Below are 24762 nucleotides of genomic sequence, written 5' to 3'. Positions count from 1 at the left end.
CAAGGTGGCGTGGCTCCCTAGGAGTCCCAAACTAGGGAGAATTCTTCTCCCTGCCCCCAGATCCTGCTGGACTCCATCCAGAGCATGTAGGCATGGCATTACTTTCAGAGGTTTCTAGTCTAACAAGCCAGCTTCCCATATCCCAAGGGTCTTTCCAATACTGTAACTGCTAAAACCACTGTGGAAAGTCCCTGTCAAAGAGCCAGGGTTTATTTGAGTATAGGTCAAAACGTATTGGAGTCAGATCTCTACTGCTGAGTAAAAAGCTTTCGTTTTGCCATGACTGCCAGTAAGATACGGTCTTTCTGTGGTCTGTTTTTTGTTGCATTTAACCCAACTGACAGTGACCATCTCCTTGGGCTGAAAGGGAAAACTGCCATGGTCACTTGTAACCCCTTCAGCAACACTCCTGTGTTAGAGTTAAGGCCACTGTTGACCAAGGAAGACAGATGAGACTGTTGCCATCTCCAAAGCACTGGAGTGGAGAGATCTGGACCAAAGGTGGCTTGTCCTCCATGCAGGTCACCAGCTCGCAGGTTCTTGCAAGGCCCAGCCCTGGTGTCTGGCAGTAGAGCAGAGCTGCTGTGAGCCCTGAACCAGCTTATAAACCCCATGGTTTTTGAGACATGCAGAAAAGGGGAGATCTGCCAGTGGTTTTTTCAGATTATGATGGTCTTCCATATCATAGGATTGCTAGACTTATTTTCTGCACAGAGGAAACACCAGGGAAATGCCCAGGAGCTTTTAAGCTTCCATCATCATTATTATAGTTATTATTGGTTTTGTTGTTTCTAGGGTTGAGAGCTGGTTTTGGATTGCAACAAATGAGATGGACTCTCCCTTTGCAGGGCTGGTTTTATTTTTCTGGCTCTCACCCAGTTCAAGCAGACTTAGTGATGGTGGCTCGTAATTCCCAATCTGGTGGGTGCAGAGATGCCTTTTTTATTGTGTTTCCTGGAACTAGTACTGGTCAGCTGAGCAGGGTTGGAGCCAGGCAGCCCTGTTGTTTGGAAAGTGGTGGAGCTGTAGTGAGCTCCCGCCAGGATGGGAGTCGTTGAGGTGCTCCCTCACCCCAGTTGGGTTGACTGAGTTTAGAGACACAGGTTTGGGATTGCAAGGAGGGTCAGTGGAATGGTCACCGTTGGCTTACACTGCTGCTCTGAAGGTTGGCTTGGTGTCAGTGGCTGAGGGGACAGGGCTGGTGGCAGAAGGAGCCCGGCAGCACTAGAGGGCACTGCGACCTCGCTGCACGGTCCCGAAACACGGCTCTGCACAGGGGAAACAATTCCAAAGACTTTTTCCAAGCAGAATCTCGCTCCGCAGTGGCTGCGTCTCGCACCCTCCTGTGCCAGGTCATGCTACTCTCCATCCCGCTGTGCCCACCTTGGGCTCGGGGTGCATGTCCAGCATGGGGGACCCTGGGGCTTGTGGACGGGGAAGATGTTTCTCTGCACCTGGGACTGAATTTGTTTAGCACTGTGCATCGTCATAAGCCTCAAAGGAAATGGAGGCCCTGAGCAGAGTGGGGTCAAAACAGAAGGTGTTTGTGAACCCCCCGTCATTGCCTTGTCTAAGCACTACAATCCTGAGGGGTTAGACTTGCCCCACAGCCCAGGTCTCCCTTGCTTGCATCGCGACACCTCCCCAGCTCCTTTTGGAAATCCCACTTTTCCACATGTAGTCCTGAACACCACCTATTTCCTATGGGATGCTCCAGCAGGGCTCAGTCTGAAGTAATGATCCTCACACCAAAGAGCAGTTTCAGATGTGCTGTGGGTTCTTCCCTTTCTCCAGAAGATGCTGCTACCCCATCAAATGTAGGATGTTCCTCTGAACACCCACGTTTCCGTTTGTTCATCTGTCCCTGTCCCCCATCTACCCTGTTGTCTCCACCCCACTTTGAAGGACGTGCCAACCTCGGAAAGAGGGAGATAAAGACCATGGTGGTATCCACCACTGGACCATCTCAGTTCCTTAGACCCCAGTTTTCCAGACACTGGTTTGTGCTAAAAAAAAAAATAAATAATGAGATTTTTGGCTCCTTTGCAGCTTTTCCTTGGGCTAGGCCAATGGAGGGGTAGACACAAAGTGGCTGAGTGGCAGGACAAAGCTGATGAAGGGCCTGGAGAAAAATCCTGTGAGGAGTGGTTGAAGGAGCTGGGAGTGTTCAGTGTGAGGAGGAGGAGGCTGAGGGGAGCCCTCATCCCTCTCTGCAGCTCCTGACAGGACATTGCAGAGAGGCTGGGGCTGGGCTCTGCTCCCAGGGGATCAGGGACAGGACAAGAGGGAACGGCTGGAAACTGCCCCAGGGGAGGGTCAGGCTGGGCAGGAGGAGAAAATGTTTCCCAGCAAGAGTGGTCCGAGAGTGGAACAGGCTGCCCAGGGAGGGGGAGTCCCCATCCCTGGGGGGGTTTCAGGGCCGTTGGGATGAGCTGTGGGGGATGTGGAGTAGGGGAGAACTTTGTAGAGTCGGGCTGAGGGTTGGACTCGATGATCCCGAGGGGCTTTTCCAACCTGAAGGATTCTGGGATTCTCTGTGACTAGGCTGGGCTTACTAGTAAGAGGTGATGGGTTTTGGGTTCACGATCATGGACCGTGAGGAGATGAGAGAGGAGGATGGGATAGCTGGATAGGTAAGTCTGTTCCTGGGAGGATGATAAAGAAAGATGGTCTGATTTGCTTTTAAGAAGTTCACGATTAGTTTTAGACCTGAGAACTGCAGTTTTCTGTGGAATTAGCTGATTTGGATATGGTGACTTGTACTGGAGTATAAATAACGGCTCAATAGGCATTTGAGGCTCGAGTTGAGCTCTGGCTTAAACACACCAGAGGACAACACAGGTTTTTTGCAGCCTCACGGTTGCCTTCCCTTGCAAGAAAGTTTACTTTTGTGCAGCTATATAATATGCGAAGTAAGCCTGAAAGGTTTGGTTTTGGTTTTTCCCAGCCCTTTTTATAGACTGTAACATCTCCCCCCCCCCCCCCCCCCAATCTTGCCTGAATTTTAGCTTCTGAATAGTGTAACATCTTTTTTTCCCTTGTTTTCCCAGAGGATTCATTAGAAACCTGAGAAGGGGGTTTGCTGCATTCCCTTGAATTTGCTGAATATTTTCCTGAAGCTGGTTGTGGAGTAATGATTAAGTTATAAAATTTATTGAAAGTAGCAGAGAAAAAAAAAATTCCAGATTTCTAAAGGTCCCAAATAAAAACTCAATGTCTGTTTGGTCAAGCCACTATTTCTGCTGGCTTGACTATTTCCACATCCTAATCCCCTTCCCTGCTCTCCGTGAAAGACTTGAATTTTTAATAAAATAAAGGGAAGGAAGGAATTTTCTCTCTAAAAAAAAGTAGACATACCATAGGACCAGAGAATAGAGACGTGCCTACATCCCCGTTGGCGGAGGGACCTACAGAGCCTAGAAACACATTGCGTTCTAAAAATCCTGCTAATGGGGAATGTCCTTGTCCCTTGTCTGACAAAATATGAGCTTAATGTTTCCTGTCACATTTAAAAATTTCTTCTTAACCAGAAGATTCTCCCCCTCCTTGCTGCTGCCTTTCCTCTGATGTTATGGAAATAGAAACCAATACAATAAATGAGACCAGAAGTTCTTAAAATGCGAATTTCCTGTCCGGAGGCAGCAGGTAAGTGAATCCCGTCCAGCTTTGGGAGATGTATATATAGCTATGGGTATAAATATAGGTATTTAGTGGCAGGATAAGTGTTTATTGCAATCCAAGGTGGTTGGTCAAAGATTGTCCTTTAAGTGGGAAATTTATTGCTGCGTACGACGCCTGGATGTCTCTTCCGCAGGGAAAACAAAGACTGTTTATGAAGGGAATTAAATGATGTTGTCATCTGTGGTAGCAGATGAAGCTCTGTAACCCAGAGGTACTTTCTAGTCCCACACTCATATTGTTCCTCATTTCATTATTTTAAAAATACCATTGGGGTTTGTTCGGGTTTTTTGACGATACTTCATGAACTTCTCTGCTGGCTCTAAAAATGGCAGGTGCTCGGCTGTACGCATGCTGGTGTGGTCAGTGAAAGAAAACTCTGTGCCATCCCCAAAATGCCTTTGCTGGGGGTTGGGATTGAAGGATTTAATTGGGACTAATAGAAATAGAGAGAGGAACGTTGTCTCCACGTCTTCAGCCACACGATGCTGCCCTGCTGTCCATGTCTCCCAGGGTTATTCTGCTATGCCCTTCACCTGCTGGTACCACTGTGGAGAAACTCCTCCTTGTTGGCTTGCTTTCTTTTTAATTCTTTTTTTTTTTTTTTTTTTTAATTCCTGTAATGTATGAGCAGAGAAACCACTGGAGAATGATAAAGCTTCATTTCTTCCTGCTTTTGTGACCTGCTTGATTATTTTGTTTCTCATTGTATATTCTTTTGAGGCGCCTTGTCTGAACGGAAAGAAAATATGTATGCTTATAGGAGCCGTTTGTTTCCCTTTGGCTGGGCAAAATAAGCAGGTATCACATAAGATGTGGATGGTTTCTGCTTGTTGGTGCTGGGGAGGGAGCCGCCAACACTTACTCCATCACGTGCCTGTGAGCAGCATTATTAAAGCTGGTGAGCTGCATATGCCTTCATTTGGCCAGCCTTCCTCATGGGGCTATGAATAAATAAAATGGAAAAGTGTGTGTTCCTCAGGTTTGGGTTACTGCGTGTTTACTAGGTAGGAATGGAAAGGTTTGGGGTTGGTAGTTGAATGGACATCGTTTGAAGCAGTAGCGGGAGAGGTGAGACACCCTGTCCTGTTGTTTCATGGTTGCTGTGCAATGATAATCTAGTCCGAAGCCAGGTTTTAAGATTCAAATGAGAAGCACAAATTTGCATTTGTTGTAATTTAGAAAAACACATGAGTCCGAGATGATCTCCAGGTTTTCAGCCTGATGGTACCAGCAGGTCCCACCGCTGCTGTTGGACCTCTGGGCATGCCATGGCATGACGGCAGCAGCCGGTCTGCTCCAGCTGTTGGGCCGGTGGTCAATGAAAGCTTGGTTTTCCAAAAGCAGAGGTCTAGGGTGGGCTTTTTTAAAGCTTTCTTCTCATTCGGGTTGTTCCCATCCACAACACTGCATCCATGGAGCTTGTTCAGCCCTGCAGCTAGGACCCCTGGTGTAGACAGTGCTAGGAGACGTTGAGGATGGAGGATCTTGAGATTTGCCTGTGGTTGTACTTCCAACTCAACCTAAAGGCCATGGAGAACCTGGGGGCTAGACAGGTGACCGTGGATCATGGTTGGACTTGTAGATGCAACCCAGCATGCTAAAAAATCCTCTCCTTGCATGCAGATTTTGATCTGGAAACCCAGCAGTGGGTTTTCATACCTGGATGGTTGGGGTAAAGTTGTGCTTTACTTTGCTTTTGGTGCTAATCAGCCCCACGTACCTTAAGCCTTTGGGTCCCTCTGTTCCCCATGGTGTCACTGCCCAACACCAACAGTGTCCCAGCAAAATGGGTCACCACCCCTATAAGCAGAAAGGCAAGGAATTGAACTCACACTGAAATGGTATTTCAGCCAGAAAGAGCAAAGGGGGCAAAAAAATACCCTGACCGTCAGAGTGTGAGTGGCCACCTTGTCATGCAATCACAATATCAGTTTTCTATTATATTTTTTTTAATGGTTGGCTTAGCAATTAAAAGGCTACACTGCGCTTTGGTTTTTCCAGTCTGCTGCATCGTGTGACCCCGGTGACTCTGAGTTAAGCCTCATTATATAATGGCGGGGTGTTTTTTTGGAAAAACTCCATTTAATCCTTTTGGAGCAGAATTTGCTGGTTTTGTTTTCTTTCATATCGTCGTCTTGTTTCCCCCCCGCCTACCCCTTCCCCGGCAGGCGTACGCTGGAGGCGTCAGTCTGGGAGCAGGGTCCTTTCTTCCTTTCTTTTTTTTTTTTTTTTTCCAAATCTGCAGAGAAAGGAAAAAAAAAAAGAGGTTTATTTTCGTTTGCTTGGGTTACAGCGCCTTTCCCCGCCGTCGGGGGGGAAGGACTACGTGATGTGCAGCAGGTATTTTGTGAATGGAGCACAACCCTGTGACTCCCCGTCGCTTGACCGAAGCGGGAGGCAGGGGAAGGAGAAAGAAAAAAATAAAAAATAAAAACCACCACCCAGTGACTCCATCTGACTCGTTTTGGCTGGAAAGCTTTTTCAGCGCCGTGGTTCTTAAGCCAGGAGGAAGCTTTCTTCTGGCCCAAGAACAATAAAGGGGTCAGCAGCCTGATCCTCCCTCCTACACCCTCTTCCTTCCATTGTGAGGGGTCTGTGCAAATATCCCAGGCTGCTTCTGCTGGGGCCTGAGGGACCTGAGCCATACATGTGACATTAAAGAGAGACTTTGCGAACTTAGTAGTCCTGAGCTGCAAAAAGAAGAAAATAAAGAAAAAACAGTCTCTGAGGTGCTCTATTTCTGGTGTAGCGTTGTGCCTGGAGAAGGTACTGATGGGTGTTTCTCATGGTAGGGGGAAATCTGTCCCCTTACCGTGCATAGGTGCACCTCCATGATGCCACAGTGTCGTCTTCCCCAGCGTTTGCTCAACAAGGGGCCAAATCCCCACAGAGAGTAGGTGAGCCCTTGTGTCTCACCAGCCCTTGACCTCCTCCATTTCTTTGGTTTTCCAAGATGGGGCATTTCTGCTGGTCTTGTAGTGCATGTGCAAAGCCGATGTGCTGGTGGCGTATGGTCTCCAGCAAGGATGGGGCTGAAGGAGACAGGGCTGCTTGCCACGTTGTGCTTGCTCCAGGGATTGACCGCCGTCTGGCAGCACCCAGGTTTCCCAGCTGACACCTGGAATGACGTGCCTGCTACTCCTCAGATGTGTATCACAGACCATGAGGGTCTGAGCCAACAATCCATGGAGTAAAAGATCTTTGGAGAAGTTCTACGGGGCCTGACTTACAGCGTTGTGCTCACCATGCCTGTCCATCGTTAAGGCAGATTGTACATGGATCAGAGGGATGCTCTGGTTTCTGTGATATATCTTGGGAATCCAGAGCAGTCACAAAACTTGCAGACCACGCTAGGGTCTGCCACCATGAATGGTGATACTTTTTCAGGGTGACATTTGGTATCTGCCACGCTAGATACCACCTACCTTCCCAAAAGGCGAAGATGGGACCTGTGGCCTCCTATGAGAAGGCAGATTCAATGCAGAAAGCTGATTGTGCACTGAAGACCTGATTCATTTGCCAGAGGGAGAGTGGATGATGCTCATCAAATTGTAGGAACCCACCTCTTTTTTTTTTGTTTGTTTTCCTTTTTTTTCCACAAACCAGCCAATAGCATGTGTGACATCCTCTCACTGTGTTCCAGTTTGTTGGACCTTGGCACCAGGCAGTCGCATGAATCATGATGGTGATTTTGCCGTAAGGCAGTTCCTGTCGTTATTATCTCCTTGCTGTGTCGATAATGCTTTGGTGGCGATGGTCAGGATTTCCTCGCACTACAGAGCTTTCCTGAAGATCAGCTCTGCGAACAGTGGAGGAAGTAGCCGTTACAAGATTGCTCCTGGCTGCTGAGAACGGGGTGGCCAACTTCAACCGTACGTGCGACCTGACATGATGCAAAGAGCACGGCGGTGACTCCTCTTTCCCCTCATCCGCGTTGTCAGTGCAGGCAGGTGGGAGCTCCTCTTCTTCTGCACGTGCTCCGAGGGATGAAGCAAGACCAAACCTGGTCATGGAAAACTGTCCGAGACCAGGACCCCTAGCAATGGAGATGGGGGAGAGATGTCCCATGTCTTGCCTGAAATCCCAAGGGCATGGTGGGAACACTCATGACCAGGGAGAAAGTCAGGGTCTCACACCCACCCCTCTTGCAGTGCCACATATTGGGACTACTACTACACACTATAGGATCCTTTAGTTGAAAGGAAAACTATTTTTAGTTCGATTTATAAATGCTTAGGCAAAGAGATTTGTCATTTAAACTCTGTTTTTATAAATGCCCTTGTTTGAAGGTAGAAGCAAGCAAGCTGTGAGTTCTTCTGTCAGCCTTGGTATTATGCTGCTTCTCTCCTGGTACCAGAGCAGCTTTCTGATCTCTGCATACAGCATCTAGCTCTAGGATTTTGGCATTTACAAGCAGCATAGCTGCACAGGTAATAAATGATAATTACACAGCCTGTGCTGACCTTGGTGGAAGGCATGTGAAGTGTGACAGACTTCCAGGATACACCTCCCTTGCTTCTCTTTCTTGTCTAAAAGAAGAAATAGTGCCCAGCTGCCCATGGCCAGCAAGGCCACGAAAATTTATCTCAAGTAGCTCCAAGGGTTGCAAGCGTACATGAGGCTGGGAACCTGCCGTGTTAGAGGTGGAGCTCCGTGACTACTTGACCATCCTGCTGTTCCTGTTTGAAGTGGAAGCAGATTGCCTTGTTTGCCTTTGTACTTGCCACATCTTTTCATGGTGATATTTGCATACAAGACAGGACTTGAATTTCTTCAGCCAGTCCTCAACTTCTGAGAGTTGTTGGTTCAGGAAGGGCAACCCTGCAGTGCAGCAGCTGATGTCCATGCCCTTCTGGGAGGTCTAATGTAGCTTTCCTGACATGAGGTTGGATCAAAGGTGTGTTCTGGCAGTGCAGAAGTCTTTCTGCATGTGCTGCACTGAAAATTGATGATCTAGTGGTCCCCTAGAGTGGTTTGCAGTTTGGGTAGAGAAATCCAGGCATCTTTCACAGGTGCTTTTCCAAAGGTACTTGACTATTTAGGGCCACTGCTGTGCGTAGCACAGGCAGATCAGATGTTCGTGTCCTGGGGGGAAGGACAGACTGTTCAGAAGCAGATGGTAACACAGCAGAGGGTGGTTAGAAGTGAGTTGGATGAAGATGGGTAAGGATGGGAGTGGGACTTGGTGATGTTCCATTAGTCCACTGTCAAGTCTGGGCAAGTTGCTGCTCCTTGATGAAGGCAATCCTGTTTCTGGAGAAATCAACAGCAAATCTTCATCTTCTGTGTCCAGGTTTCCAATCTTCTGCTCATCTGTTTTGTGTACATATCTTCCAAGTCTTGCCTGTGCTGCCTGTGTGGAGTGGTTGCCTCTCTGCACCAAGAGGGCTTTTGCTCTACCAGACCTGCACACGTGCCTACAGCCACTAAGGTTGTAGCATGGGTCAATGCAATGGAAATAAAGTAAAAAAGCTCATATGAAAGGGCATGGAAGGCAAAAAAAAGTCATGCAGGTGACCTCCTAGCCTTTAGAAGCTGTATGGACTCTTGGAATATTCCCTGTTGGGTGCAGCACACTGCTGTGGGGGAGAGCATACTGGTTTCATGAATTTTGTGTTGCCGCATGTCTCTTCTTCCCCTGTATGTCCAGCAAAAGGCTTCTGAGATCTTAACACGTGCAGAGAGCTACATCCAGGGGCCAAGTTCAAGGGAGCTCCTGCTCTGGGAGATGAGGTCTATGGTAGCTGGGGGTTTCTGCTGGAACTTTAAGGAGTCTCCTTGGGTTGGGAGCCATGTACAGTAAGAATAGTCCCCAGCCTCATCTTACGTGCGCCTTGTCTCACTGGGTAGGATCATTTCCCTCGTTGAAACCATCAAGAATTTCCGTTATTTCCTTTCCTGAGGCTTTGTTTGGGTGGGGATTTCTGGAAGGTATTTCACAGGCAGGTATAATTAAAGAAAGACATGCTTTGCCTAGAGGCTAGACAAGGTTTCTTTAAAACCAAGCCTTTAGCATGGTGGCAAAACAGAAATCGTTTGTTGCCTGGTCCAGTGGAGGGGGAGGTCAGGGAAAGGAGGGAGCTAATCAGCAGAGAATCATCTCAGTTAAATGCTGCACACCAGGGTTAAAGCCCTTATCCAGCAAATCCTTGAAATATGTGCTTAATTTTAAGTCCCCCTGACTTCAATCTGTTTACTCTTGTGCTTAACTTTAAGCATGTGCCTAAGTGCTTGGCTGGCTGAGGGCCAAGGCAAATAGTAGACTTAGGAGCAGATTCTCATAAAGTAAATGCGTTACTGGACTGAAGTCCCGTAGGACAGCAGATGCTATAGCAGGTCTGGGATGATGGAAGGGGACAGTGCTGCATATCCCAGCTCTGTCAAGTTATTCAGTGTCGGGTATGATGGACCTGGGGCTGTGCTTGCCTGACAGGGAGCATCCTAACAGTGTAGTACTACACGGGTGCTTTAATTTTAGAGTCTGTATTTCACTGTTCCAAAGGCATCAGCCTCACTTGTAGCCTTGTGTATACCAAAGACAGAGTCTTGGGAAAAAAAAAAAAAGTATAACGTTTTTCCTCTTAAGTGAGAGAGAGGAATATTTTAGTGGAGAAAAATAGCCTTGATTTTACCATCAGGAGAGGAAGGAGAGCAGATTATATGACCTGACTAATAAATCTTCATAGGAATTTGCGTGGCTGCATTAACACTTACAACAAAAAGGACTCCTGTATTAGTACAAGCTTTTATAATGGCTTTATCTTCTTCTTTTCTGTTCCAAGCTAATTCCTGAAAGCCTTCTTTTAATCCCCCTTTTGCTCATCCAGCCTGGACTTCTCAGAATGGCAAAGGCTTTTTTTTTTCCTTTATTTTCAATCTAAGAATGACAGCACTTAAAGCTAATAACTGTAGCTGTGGCACGGACAGAAATGAAAAGCCACCATCAGAAAACAAAATCTGTGTTTTTTGAGAACACCACTACCAGGGGTTAAGGGAAATCTGCAGCTGGAACAAATACAGCGCTCGTCTAACTTCCTCAATAACTCTGCTGGGGGAGCAGGCAGTTGCCAGACGAAGGAAGCATGGTTAGCCATTGAGTCTTTGAATGCAGCTCCGCTTCCCCTTCAAACCCATGGAATTTATATTAACCTCCAGCTTTTCTCAGCTGGTGGGATTTTTTTTTTATTTTTTTTTTTTAATGAGGAAGAGCCTCGCTTTTGTTGCTTAGGTTTGTTGGAGAAACAGAGAAGATGGTTCTGCTCCTCACACAGCGTTCTTGCTGGCAAAAGGCCATGGATGATAAGTAAATTATTTTTGGCATTGCTAAGGAGAGAAAGGCTGAGGCTGCCAGGCACAGAGACGCAAGTGTTTGATGACTTGGTTTTGGGAAGGGCAGGCTCGAGCCATCCTGGCTCGCCAGGTTGTCTCTGATCACAGCAGAGATGCGGGCAGGAGGAAGAACCCCATGTGCCTTTAGCATCTTATGCACAGGCAAAGACCAATATGCCAGTGAGGATGTCTAAAACCACTTTCAATAAGGTACTTGGCTACTTAATTTAAGGCCGTGGGTGGACCCACAGGAGAGCTACCCAGGTGAACATGGAGCATAGTGTGGGAAACCTTGTTTTGCATCCAAGGCTGCCGTAGAGTCCCTGCCTGACTTCAGAGTCACCGTGACCGCATAGCATCCGTAGGATGGTTATGGCTGTGGTGCTGATGGTGGCGGGCAGGGGTCCAGGACAGAGAAGGCAGCCAGCTGAATGGACATGGGGGACGTGCTGGTTGCCAAAATTCCCAGCTCTCTTTGGTGGCGAGCAGTTTGATGGCTGCTTCCAGGTTGCTCATAATGCAGTGCATCTGCTCGGGGCTGCCTGCAGTGTTCCCATGGTGTCCTTTTCTGCTCCTCAGTCACATTGTTCTCAGTGATTGCTCTCTCAGACCCTTCCCCTTCTACTTTTGGAGGCCAATACTACCCATCGCACATCCACAATCCTGCCATCTAGAAGGGCACCAAAGAAAGGAGAAAGGAGCTAAAAAAGCCCTACCAAGAAGGGACAACATGACCTGAAACATTCCAGTAAGCAGGGTCTTTGGTGCTGGTCACTTGGCACAGGAGAATATCCAGAAATTGGGTCAGTTTGTTGAGTTTTGTTGCTTGTTCTTCTCGTCCCCATTTGGTTCTGATGAAACACCTGAAGGTGTGTCCTCTTGGCCAATGTGAAATGAATTGAAGGGGCTTCACCCAGCTCCTGACAGTCATCACAACAGCAGCTGCAACTCATGCTTTCACTGGCAAGAAAGTTGATGTTTGACTGATGCCCGTGTCTTTGGAGTTGTCATGGTTGAGGTTCAGCCTTTGCAAGACATGGGAGAGTGGGTACAGCCATCTTGCTGCATGTCCTCTAGCAACTTTGGATAAAAACCAGGTTTTTAGGACTTTTTTTTTGGTGGAAATGACAGATCCATTTCCAAATTTCACATTTAGAGACTGCTGTAAAGCAGCTACAAACATGCTTTTCTTGCTCGCCCTCGTTTTACTGTTCAAAGTAGTCCATGGCTCCCAGAGGTCTGCAAAGCACCAGAGAAAAACCACCAGCGTAATTAATATGTGATGTGATATGATTGATACTCTGTGGCAAGTGCATAATGTTTTCTGTGCTTGTCCCTGCATTAAACCCCATTACAGCAAAAGGAATCTTAGTCCTTGATGCATAAAAAGAAAATCCTGGGAGGAAGCAGCCAGGCACTCAAGAAGCAGTTTCTTCTACCCAGGTACAAACTGCCAGTAACCTGGCAAGGAGAAAGTCAAGCCCTTGTGTTGCATAGCCCACACTCCGGCAAAGGAATGGGACTTTTCAAAGGGAAGAATGAGGCTTTTATAGAATTAAATTGGCATTTGCACATTGGGGTATTTTCTGAGCTGGGGTGGCTGCGACATGGGAACCTCACTTGCTCTCTCTGGGCTGAGCTAGACTAAGCAGAGACTTCAGAAAGGAGAAAAAACATTTCTTTGTGGTATAATCCCAGGGACAGTGTGTTGGCTGTGTCTTCAGCCAACTGCAAACAGGAGTATCTGTTGTGTGAAAATTTTTCCAGCACTATACAAGGGACTTGGAGAAGGAAAGGACAGTTATATTCTGCGCAGCTTGCTTCAGCCACCAAGGTCTACGAGAAAGGTCTGCCTGGGGACCAAGAGGGGCTGCCACCATGATGATGCTGTTAAAGCTGATGGCAAAATTTCCTTTTGCTTTGGTGGCTCAGTGTATGGATCATAGTGATATGGATCATGGCAAAAAATGCTCATTGACTTATTAACTATTGCCTCTGATCTTGGGGTGTTGCAAAACTTTATGCACTTGGAAGGCTTCCAAAGGGAAGTGCCAAGGGCTGAGCGGTGAGAAAGTTCTCCTAGCGCCTCTGGATCTACTCATGTTGAAAGAAAAGAGAAGTCACCTCTTTGTATGTAAAGTTGTGAAGTTATCACTCTGCAAATATGGGGTTTCATCTCTGTTGGACTGTCCCAACTTCTGGAAGCTTGCATGAGGTGGAGCTCCTACAGGCTGAAACCCTGATCCAGCCAAGAGGAGAAGATTTGTGGGGACCTGGTTCTGGGGGATTGCACAAATGCACATGGAAGACACACAGCCTTTTGTTAATAATAAGGGTTAAATGGAAATGTACTTGGATACAGCCCTTACCTCCTGGTGAGAAAGGTGCTGAGGTTCAAGGTGGGCACACCCACCCAGAGGAGGCTGTACAAATGCTGGAGATTGCACAGAGGTTCAACAGACCCTCCAGTTTAGGGGGTGACCTGGGCTCTGGTACCAAATTCCCTGGTGTCCTATGGAGTCTGTTTAGAAGTCACCTTAAAAATGCATCAAGGAGCTCCCTATTCTGCCCTTCGGATCTCTTCCTTGCGACACCATCCACTGCAGTGGTGTGATGGGGAGGTGTTGAGGGTAGGCGGTGAATGAAGGGTCCTCCTGCCATCTCCCCTGCCCTCTTCATCTCATCTGGAGAGGCATGGCCAAATGGCTCATCAAGGTGCACAAATGAGAGGTGGAAGTCTTTGAAGGGGATAAGAGATGGGGAAAACCAGACTGGGGAATGTGGAAAATACAGAGGAGAAGTACACTTTAAAGAAATGCGAGGTCCCAGAGGGACTGAAATAGTTCCTTACAAATATTCCCATAGCAACCTCGTAACAGTCTTAAGTCCTAGCTAAGGCAATTCCTCCCTCACCCCCAAACTAGCACAAGACAATGAAAAAGTAGGAAGAGCTTTTCAGAGCAGTGCAGCCCTTTCTCGGGATGAACTTGGGCTACCTTGGACAGACCTCAAACCAAACACCACGGATGGTGCCTCCTGGTCACAAGTGATGTGGGCGGTATTTATTCCCCACATTAGCTGAAAAAAGGCTCCCTTTTCCCGGGGAAAGCAAACCCAGGTCACCAACGCTATTTGTTTTAACGATTCTTTAAATATTCTGCGTTTACGGACTCCAAGCAATGGTGTGGTTATATCTATATTTACTGGATAAATATATTTATTTATGGATGGGATGCTTTACTGCTGACAGTAAGGTTTGTTTTTAAGCCTGACCGGGCTAGAGGAAATACATACAAATAAACAATAAACCTAAACAACACTAAAATAACATCAGTTAAAACAATTAAAGTTACTTCCACTCGTGAAGTATTGTTCCCATTTTGCTAAAACATGGGAAAAAAATCCGTTTCCTAAGTCAGTTTGTACTGATTTTGGAGTTGCGTATTCTTGTAACAAAAGGGGATTTCTTTTGTCTGTTATTTATACTCTTCCTATGACAGTGTGTCCGTGTGTCTGGAGCACCCTGTTTCAATGCAACAACATTTCCAGCCTGTCCCCATCTCGATGGCATAGCTGGGACTCGGTGGCACTGGTTGGGTTTTTCTTCCTGCCCATCCTGGTTGCACTGATGTGCACGTGTGTGTTTGTAGAGGCAGTTACTCCTAGGAGACTTTGTCCTGGATTTAGAGTTTTCTTATCTCTAAATTATGTATAATTCAGGAGCTTAGGGGCTGAGAGTTAAAAATAGACCCCAGAAAACTCACTGTCAGTAATCAGCAGAAGGCAGTGAGGAAGGTTCAGGGTAAGTTTCACTTGGGATGCTTTGCCTAATTATTTTAATGCTTTAATTGCATTTGCATCCTTCACCCCGCACTGGGAGTTTCACGCTGGGTTGTTCTGCCATTCTGTGCGTCTTTTGTTTCATCCCAGAGCTGGTTGCAGAGGGATGAGGTGGGCGAACTTAGCTGACATCAAGTATTTAATGCCATTTTAAATGTTGTCTTCCCTCTAGCTGGATGTCTGCTCTCTGCCAGAAGCTGATAGCAAATGCTAAGGAAAGAAGGTGGGAAGGGTCTAAATGATACTTCTTTTGGCCTGGGACTGCTTGCATAGGGTCTGTAATTCATGAAAACACCCACCATTTCGTGAGAGGGGCCTATAGACCAGCATTAATGCTCAGCAAGTGGGAATGCAGGAGGTTGCATCCTTGGGGCGGTGTGGGAAGGCAGAGCCCTGTAGGGAATAGCACTGGTGTTTGTAGTGATAACTGGAGTGGTGTTTAGCTGTGACAGTCATGATCACCTCCACAGCCATCGCTCCTCTGTGCTCCCACTCCTTCTTGGGGAAAGGAGTATCCTGCAAGGTGCTCATCACTAAGGCACGTGTGCTGCAGCTGCGTGTTCAGTCTTAGCCGGCGATGTATGCTTTACGGTGTGCTCTGCAAAGATGCAGTTCATCAGGAAATTCTCCAAATGGGGACACCTCCCAAGAAACAACTTCCTATGCCTCCCATTTGAGGCATATTGCGCCATGCCATGATTCATCGGGCAAGCACGTCCTACTGTCAAGGTCCCACGGAGCATCCCTCCTCCCTGTGAGGTTTGTTGGATCAGCGGTGGCAAAGCTGGAGGAGTTTTGCTCCTTTTCCAGCTCTTGGGTGGCTGGAAACTAAATCCTCTTTGCCAGCCCTATAGATTAATTTAGCCCTGTCTCCAATGACTGAGGTTGAAGAAAGCGTCCTTGGAGGTGGCCAGGACCCGTGTGTGGTGGGTGAGGAGGGTTGGGAGAGCCACAGTCGTGAAGTGCTGTAAGGATTTAGCTGACTTCTATCTTGGGTGAGGGGTGTGTTCTGAAATGGTTGTGCTTTCTGTTCTGTTGATGTTGATCACCAATTGATTCCTTATACAGAAGCAACTATTATTATAAGCACCTTCCAGGAAAAATGAATAGCTTGCAATTTGAAGGAACAGATTTATCACTTAAAATTTAACAGAGAGGAAATCATTTCCAGGCGGCTTCCTGACATTGTTTGGTATTCTTCCATGGCTTCCAAAGCAGGTCAAGGCTTCGGTTTGTGCCTCAGTCCTCTCCTTTCAAGAGGTAAAAAATTCCCCTTGTATCAGAGAGGAGACTGGGTGGCTGGACAGCACCGTGGGAGTTCCTGGAAGGGGAAGAGGCAATGGCAAATGGCTCTACTGGAAGTGCCCACAGGACTTTTATGTGTCAATGAATCCTGGCCTTGGGTGGGCAGAGGTGATGGGGATGGTGCTAGCAGTGTCTTTGCCACATCTTTCGCGTGCAGTTGGATGGCTGGGGTGGTTGTACTGAGCATTGGCACATTCAGCCCCATAGGCACCAAGACTATGGGACTGGTACAATAAAAGTTAAATATATCTGCAGCTCTGTGCTGTCCCAGACCTTCCTGACATGGATAATCCATCCTACAGGGAGATGAAAGCCTTATCGTGGAGTGTTACAAGTCTCTGGGTTGGTTTCTGCAGAACATTTCTGGAACCACAATATATTTATTTTTTTTACACTCCCTCCAACCTTGGTATTTGTGTTGTCGCCTTTACTCAGGCAGATGGGGGTGTCTTTGGGGCTGCTGTGAACCCAGCCCCACCTCACCTTTCCCACCTCCCCAGAAAATAAATCCCACCCTGAACTTTGTGTGCAATAAAACTGAGTGAAACTCTCAGTGCCTACCGCAGGCCTAATAACCTGTTTGTTCAGTTCAGGCCTTCTGCAACCATTTGTTTAAGATAAGCAAGGGTGGAGATGTTTCTTGAGGGCACAAAAGGCTCGAGATAAAGCTCATGCAGACTGATCAGGCGATATGGCTGGATCATTTCTTTTCCTTCTCTCATCACCCCAGCATTGTTTTTTTCCATCAGTCTGGTTGCTTTTCTCAACCTTTCATTCACTCTCAGGGTTTCAGTGTTGTTGTTTCCCATTCAGGTATCTTTGCCTGCTTGACCATCACAGACTGAGGGCATTTCTGCTGCATGGAAACATCTATGGAAAAGGTGGAAGGTGTGGGTATGAGTGAAGACAGTCACACTGTGGGGCTGAGTTTCACAGCTGAAAGTCAGGCTGCAGTAACCAGACATAAAGACCATGAGGACGAAGCAATGAACCACAACCTCTCATAGCACCTTAGAATTTTACCAGGTTTTTGTGAAACGCCCACAAATTTGGCCACCCCAGGCAACAGTTGCACTTGAGAACTGCAGAAGTGGAGGAGAAAGAGGAGGGAGGGTACAGGTTGGTCCCAAATAGGACCGCCTCTTTTATAAAGCAGTTGTTGGATGTTGAAGGAGTCTCTGGAGTTTGCTACATAAGGGTGGTCACAGAAGGACCAGCAGCAGCAAAAAACTCTGCCTCCTTTCTCCTTATCTCCCTGTGATTTACTGTGTGATTTGCCATCATCAGTAAAAAAGGCAAAGCTGGTGCCTTCCTCCAACTTCTTCTGATGCTGCTGCAGAGGAGGCATGAGAAAAACAATAGCAAAGCTCCTGCTTGTAGCAGGGTTGCTCTAAAACCAACTGTTTACCTCCTCTGATCCTGCCCCATTTCCTCACATCCTTCCCAGGCCAGTACCCCACAGGTTACTGGGCTGAGGTGTGGGGTTGCTCCAGAGAAGGATGTTGGTGGGAAGGGGCAGCTATTTGGGGGGGGAGAGGTGGAGGCTCCTGGCTTGCTGCAGATTCCCAGCAAGATCTTGAAAGCTTTTTGTTTGTTCTTTCATTAAACTTTGATAAAAATGGGTCTGGGGCAGCGGAGAGGCAGCTGCTGGCTTTCTGGATTCCCACGGGCAGGTGAACAGCGTTGAGGGTTGGGCAGACACCTTCATTAGGGAGGTAAATCACAAAAAGAGCGCACGTGAGTGTCAGACCTGGTCCCGTCTGCTGTCTGTCTGCAGCAATTTTGGTAGATGACAGATTTCCCTTAGTGTATGCTAGCTGGCCACATGATAGTCACCTAAGCTTGGCAGACATCACCTTCCCTTCTCCAAGAGCTGCTTTCCCTAAAACACTTAAAAATGAATATGCACATCACAACATAGCTGATCTCTAGGGGACTGACCCAGAGAGCAGACCAGTCCTGAACGCCCCTTCTTTTCCAGAGCTATTGGCCTTTCTTGTTAGAGTGTGCATGTTTATAATTTAAACTTGACATACACATACATGCATTAGAAGTCCCGTGGGCTTCTCAGGTTCTGCTGCAAGCTTCCCACCATGTAAACCGCAGAGCGTTTAGGTCCAAAATTGAAAATGACCCCTATTAGTGATCCTTCCTGAGACCATGGGCTCCTTGTTCTTTGCTTTTCCCACACCCCTGGCTTCCAGAACGAGCAGCACTGAAATGTTGGTTTGTTACCTTCTCCTCCAGCCACCTGTGAATAAATATCAAAGTAAAACCTACGTGGGAGAGAGAGACCAAATATGATTTTGCTGCCCAATGAGAAGTTGCAGACCTATGAAAACCATGAGCACCTGGGCTTTTGGCCCAAGCAGGAGCAAAAAGCATCCCTCTTACGTAGGTCTTGTTGTAGGCTGCCTGCGGAGCAGAGGGTGCTCATCTGCCTTGGAAGACGTTTATTTCCCTTTGGCTCTGTTCAGAGATTTCAGCTTCATGGAGAGTGGGTCCACTGAGAGAATGGAAGAGCTGCATTTCAGATCCACGTTGTCCTCAGCGAGCCAGCACTACTGAAAGCACTTCCATTGCTGTCCTGCATGACCCATGGTGGGGAGCAGCCTCCAGGCAAACCCAAGAGCCAGGTCATCAAAGCACTTACTGTGCCCTTGGGACTCTGGCCCGTCCCCACCCTCCCAGCACCCTTGGTCTTCTCCAGCCACTCCGCCCTTCTTGCAAGTTGCTGATACTTCCTTTTACATCAGCTTGCTGCACAAAAAAAAGTCGACTTTTCTCCCTTCCAAATTTAGCTCTGTTTAGGCACCAAAATAGACAAGAGTAGTGATCGGTGACTGTTTTTTTCCAAAACATTGTCTCATGACTAGGACTAAGGAAGGGAACTGCTCAGCAGGAGTAGGGACATGCTTGATTTTCCTAATGGGGACACGAAGTTCTCCTTTGTTCAGGCACAGGCAGTGTCCAGAAGTGCTCCTTGGATTAGGAACCTTATTCCCATGTAATTAATCCATCTCTCACCCCGATTGTGTCTGCTGCTGGTGGGTAGAGGTCTGAGGCAGTGCAGGGGTGCTCTGCAAGGAGGACATGCAGCAGTGCACCACCGTATGTATGATTTCTAGTTGGAAAGATCAGAAAAGCAGCTCCTGAGACTTTAGTGAAGGCTTCGCATTGAGGAAATAGGTGCTTTAGGTCCTTGTGTCCTGCAGAGCTCGTTTCACTTTTCCAGGGTAATTGTATTTGCACATGTGTCTGCAATGCAGCTTAAATTCTTAAAAATATCCCAGGCTTTAGCCTGCTGTGATAGTACGACATTTAGAAACAGCCTCACTGAGTAGCGTACTATTTTTAGCCTGATTTCTTAAACTAGCACAGCTGATGTGATTGGGCTGTGTGTCTGCTCCCTCCCTTCCTTTTCTCATTTGGTTTGGTAACCATTGGCCAATTCCGAGCAAATTTTCAGAGGAACAGAGGTCTCGCAGATGTTAAGCTCCTCCTGTGCATTCAGTGAAAATAAATGATTGGGAAAATAAGTGATGAGGAAGACTCAAACCACAGTAATGAAGGTTCAGTATGATTCTAAGCTATTAGACATCAAAGATACCACACAGATTTAGCCATGAGGTGTTGGGCTGCGGGAGAAGCCCATGTCAGACCTGGTTAACTAGGTGATAACCCGACCACAGCCCTAGGAGAACAGGTTGCCAGCTTTCCTACTCCCAAACTACCTCTTATTAGTCAAAGATGGGCTATGTTTGAGCAGTGAGATGAGATCTAGGGATCATGGGGAGAGCTCTTTCTGGTGCTGGGTGCAAGGACGTGAGCAGAGGACCACAGAACAGCGTGCATCGCTGAGGGATCCTCACTAGATGAGCAGATTTGCAAGAAATCATGTAAAGATGGCCCCTGTACCCTGTAGGATGCTGTGTCTGGTGTGGCACCTCTGGGTGTTAAGGGTGTTTTAGTGGGAGAGGAGGATTAATTGGTCACTGGGAGTGGGTACTAATCTTGAACATGCTTTCTAACACCTGTGCTAAACCATATGGTCATGGCACATTGGATTTTCTCTGGAAGGGTTAAAAGCGAAGGAGAAAGTTGAAAGGGAAACTGCCTTCTCAGGAAACACACTTCAAGACTGCAGCCAAAGCAGTGTTCAAATGGGGACGTGCAAGCCAGCAGCAGGACTTACCCAAGGGCTTGGTGAGTTCTTCATTGCTTGAAGTCTCACAGAGCGAAGATCTCTGAAGCAGAAGGCTCCAGCTGCTGCGGGAGCTGTAGGGTAGCTGCAGTAGCAGTTTCTCCAGGCTCTTTGCAGATGGCCAGGATGGATATTCGCAATAAACCCTGTTGGTCTTGGACTCAGGAATACCTTCTCTGGTCTGCAAGCCTGAATTCATTACCATCCCCAGCAACCTTTCTCCTCCATTGCATCTTCCACCAGAGGAGCTCAAAATATTATTATCTCAGTAACCGCTACTAAAATGAACTCTCATTTTTAAGGCTCTTCACTCAGAGAGGGACTTTTTTTCTAAGCCAGTGTGTTATGTTGTCATGCCAATGTGACAAAGCTGCTGCTCGGTGAGATGCATTCCCACCCAGCCCTTGCCCTTGCCCAGGCTGCTCCGTCATGGCCCCTTGTGCATGGTGATTCACCAGCAGCAGCTGCAACACCGAGGCTAAGATAGATTGCAATGGAAATAAAAGGAGCGACTTTTACAGGGCTTTTATTGCCAGCCAGGGAAGTACAATACTGCATAAATAAAATTCATTATGGTTATGACAGCTCTGTGGTCCCTGGAAAATAAATAATACTTTGCACTTACATAGTGCCTGTCATCCAGGAACCTCAGAGCTCTTTGCTCACATTAATGAAGCCTCATGATGCCCGTAGTAGGATGGTAAATACAGCATCTCTCTTATCAGATGAACACACCAAGTCAGAGAGTCGGCACCTTCAGTGGAGAGAGGACAAGACAGAGGCTTGAGTTACACACAGCTCTTCCACTGATGTGACCGGGGCAAATCATTTAATGTCCTGGTCATCTCAGTTCCAGTAGGTGGATGCCACCAGTCCCTGCCCCAGCGTTGGCACAGGTTGACCAGCTCACAGCAGGCAGGCACAGCAGGATGCTCGTGAGAAAGTCATTGACTTGCTGGTGGCATGGGGGCACAGCCCCAGCGGACCAGCCAACTGTGGCTCATCTTTGCTTACTCCAGTATCGTCAAAATGCTGCTGAGCATCGTCCCCATACAGACATTTTTACAGCTGAGTTTTAGATAAATAAATAAATCCAAAGGAAACAGCCCGGTGAAAGTGGATGGTTTAGGTGCACCAGTATCAACAATGTCATGTGTGAAGTGGATGAAATCCCTGTAGATGGTGCATATTAGGATCAATCCATGTGTGATCCAGTTACTTTCCCCATGGGGTTTCTCCCATACAGAAATTGCAGATAACTTCATTCCTTGCTCATTGCAACGGCCATGAGAGAGGGTACAACAAGTCTGTGGATTTCCAGACCTGCTTCAATGTCTGAGATGTAAGGATGTTTGGATGGGAACTGTTTCTTTTGTCATGCTCATATTTTGAGTGTGCAGTTCTGTCTCACTCTCACCCCTTCCACATTAATGCCTCCTGTATCTTGGAGCTGATCACTGCTTTTCCCTCTGTTTTTCAGGGTTACCATCCATTGCCTCATGAAGCTGAAATCGCACACACCAAAAAGCTGTTCAGAAGAAGGAGAAACGACCGGAGGTAGGTGAAACTTCTTTTTTTCGTTGTTTTTAATCTTCTTTATTGCACATCTTCCCTCACTGTTTCATGGAGTGTCTTTGAACAATATTGCTGTTAGCAGTTTAGCATTGGATTAATGCATAAACCCTTATCTGAGCACTAACATCCTGAAAATGCAGTGTCTGTCCATCCCCCTGGTTCATCTTTTAAATCTGGGGTATGTCCTGTATTGCTCCAGGAGTATCTTAAGGACCGCCTCTTCCCTTCATACTGATTCCAGCATAGCCAGATCCCCCCACTTGTATTAGAAGAGGCAGCTGGCAAGGTATCTGTAAAACCTTTGAGTCCTTGCAACTCGCTTCCTCTCTTTCTGTTGAAAACCAAAATTTGCTGACTTTCAGGGTCGCTTGCAAAGTGGGTATGGTTGAGAGGGGTTTGCAGAAGCATCGGATGCTTGTCTGTGTGAAGGAGGGGATGTGCTAAATATGCAGCTGAGTTCCTGTGGCATTGGTGATTTCAATCCATTGAGTTAATTTAATTGGGTCAATTTTATATTTAATTGTGTAAATTGCATATTCAATTATATGAGGGCATCTAGAGTTCTTGATAGGAATTGTGACTATGGTTAAATGTAAAAATAAGTGGGGAGTAAGGTATTTAGTTGTACATGCAGCTTTATTTCTGCTGGTGTGTTCTGCTGTGGCTGAGACAACACAACCAGGGCAATAAAACATTCCTAAAACCAGGAGTCTGCAAGGTTAATAGGTTATTTAATAGGAGAAAAAGTGGATAATGTTTTCTCCTAGAGTGATCTGAATCTGTGTCTGAGCTGTGATGCCTGATGGGGATTTTCGGGAAAGCCCTACAGACACCTGTAATAGTCATTGCAGTGTATCCTCAAATCTCCCCATCACTTCTCAACTGATCAACAGCCATGATATAGTTAATTCTGTGCTTGGTTTGGTTTTCTCAAACTTTACTCAGTGACCAAAAAACAGCTGAAAAGAGTTTGCTCAGGCATCCTAGAAGCATTATTCTGTAGGCAGGGTAGTTCATCAACAGCAAACTCCATTTTCTCTCTTCTTTGGTGCTCCCTCCTTTTTTCCTGTATGCAATTTAAATGACAATTTCATCTTGTGATTTAGTTAAAAAGAAAAATTAAAGGGCTTGTTTCAGCTGGGTTGCAGCCCTGTGATCACCGAAACATACTGAAAACCAAGCTGAAGTCTGTTTGTGTTGTAAGAGAGAGCTGGGTGGGCTTTCTCACAGTGATGGGCTGGCTTCCTGAGAAATCACAGTGGAGGTTTGAGCATCCTTCTCCCATCCCTGCTCGCTGAGCGCATCTTTCTCTGCCATCTGAAGAGTGCACGATGCTGTGGGGGAGGAAACCTTCAGAGCCAAGGGGTCTCCTGCCTGAAGCCCCATGCTCAAGGCTGTGCTGGACCAGAGCATGGAACTGCCTGTAGGTTCATCCCTCCCATCTAAAAAAACAGCAGGTCCAAGAGAACACACCAGACCCGTATTTCTGTTTCTTTTTCTTTCTGGTCCCGTCAGATAAACCATCAGCAGACAGAAGCATTCAGCTCCCCAGGGCATCCCTGCCTTCCACACAGATGTCAAGGAGAGATAGCAAAAGAAACTGCCTTGAGCTGGGATTGGAAGATTGTGGGGTGAGATACAGCCTAGACCGAGTGCACTGGAGTAATATCTCAGTGCTAGAGACAGAAGCCTTAAAACCCAGTTGATATGGATCATGAGGGAGGAGACATGGGACTGTTACAGCCCTAGGCAGTCATGAGTGAAATAAAACGGAAAGGACAGAGGGTATACAGTCCTGCCTGAGTCCTGCACGAACATCCATGGTGTTGTCCAAGCTTAGACAGAATATCATGCTTGCTTTATTTGCAGAAAGCTAAGAAGCCTAGTTTGAGGCAGTGGAGTGAAACAACAGTCTCTTAAATAATTATTTAAGCTGAAAAGGCATGATTCCATACCCTAGACTTCAGCTGAGGACCTCAGCAGCCCCCTCTCCCCCCACCACATGGTTTGATCCTGTGTGTTTTCCGGGTCCCCTTGCCTCTGCCGTGCATTTTGGACTAGGAGGTGAGTTTTAGTCCTTCTTGTGCCATTGGAGATGTCCCCAGAGAGCACTCACTCCTTAAAATTGTTTTCTAGCAGTAAGTGAGGTCTCAGAATGGTTATTTTATGAGAAAAACATGGTAGAAATAGAGGGAAAAAAAGGGTGGGAAAAGGGAATAGGAAAAATTAAAAACCAGACTGTACTGGAGCATAAACAGGTTACAAAGCTGTTCACACTTTATTTGCAGTGCTATTATCTTAATGTCCCAGGCATCATTCTGGGGGAGAAAGGCTTCATTTTGAGGCTGGTGAAGCCACACAGGTGATATAAACATCCCTCAGGATAAGATTTTATGGCTAGCAAAACAGTTGGGAGTTACAGGCTTTTTGTTTTAAACCTCATCTGAATACAGAGAGACTTAAAATTGCAAGACTGTGGATGGGGCATTGGCGGCAGCGAAATTTGGGAGAGGCTTGTGTGGGGCCTTTTGTGGGTGCAGAGCTTGAGAGGGGGGTTTAGGAGGCAGCTCTGGATGCCTGGACCCAAGGGAAATAGAGCTGGTTTTTAGAAGAGGGTTGGCAGAGGCCAAGGATGGGAGTAGGTGTGACATGCAATGGATTTGCAGGGAGAATCCCAGAATCCTTCAGGTTGGAAAAGCCCCTTGGGATCACCGAGTCCAACCCTCAGCCCGACTCTACAAAGTTCTCCCCTACCCCACATCCCCCACAGCTCATCCCAACGGCCCTGAAACCCCCCCAGGGATGGGGACTCCCCCCTCCCTGGGCAG

The 24762-nt window shown here is 47.1% G+C and overlaps 1 protein-coding gene across 4 annotated transcripts in view; it reads left to right on the top strand.

The window, feature by feature from the left end:
- CTIF (cap binding complex dependent translation initiation factor) overlaps positions 1-24762 on the top strand; it is a 146287-nt gene that overhangs the window by 56914 nt on the left and 64611 nt on the right. For all 4 annotated transcript variants that reach the window (XM_074931833.1, XM_074931832.1, XM_074931830.1 and 1 more), the window contains one exon: positions 21840-21916. In XM_074931833.1, coding sequence (XP_074787934.1) covers positions 21840-21916 — 77 coding nt within the window. The remainder of the gene's footprint in view (positions 1-21839; positions 21917-24762) is intronic.

The sequence above is a fragment of the Athene noctua genome, chromosome Z, assembly GCF_965140245.1.
Source record: "Athene noctua chromosome Z, bAthNoc1.hap1.1, whole genome shotgun sequence".
Taxonomy (NCBI): domain Eukaryota; kingdom Metazoa; phylum Chordata; class Aves; order Strigiformes; family Strigidae; genus Athene; species Athene noctua.
The sequence above is the reverse complement of the archived record's forward strand: the minus strand, read 5'-3'. Positions and strand labels throughout refer to the sequence as shown.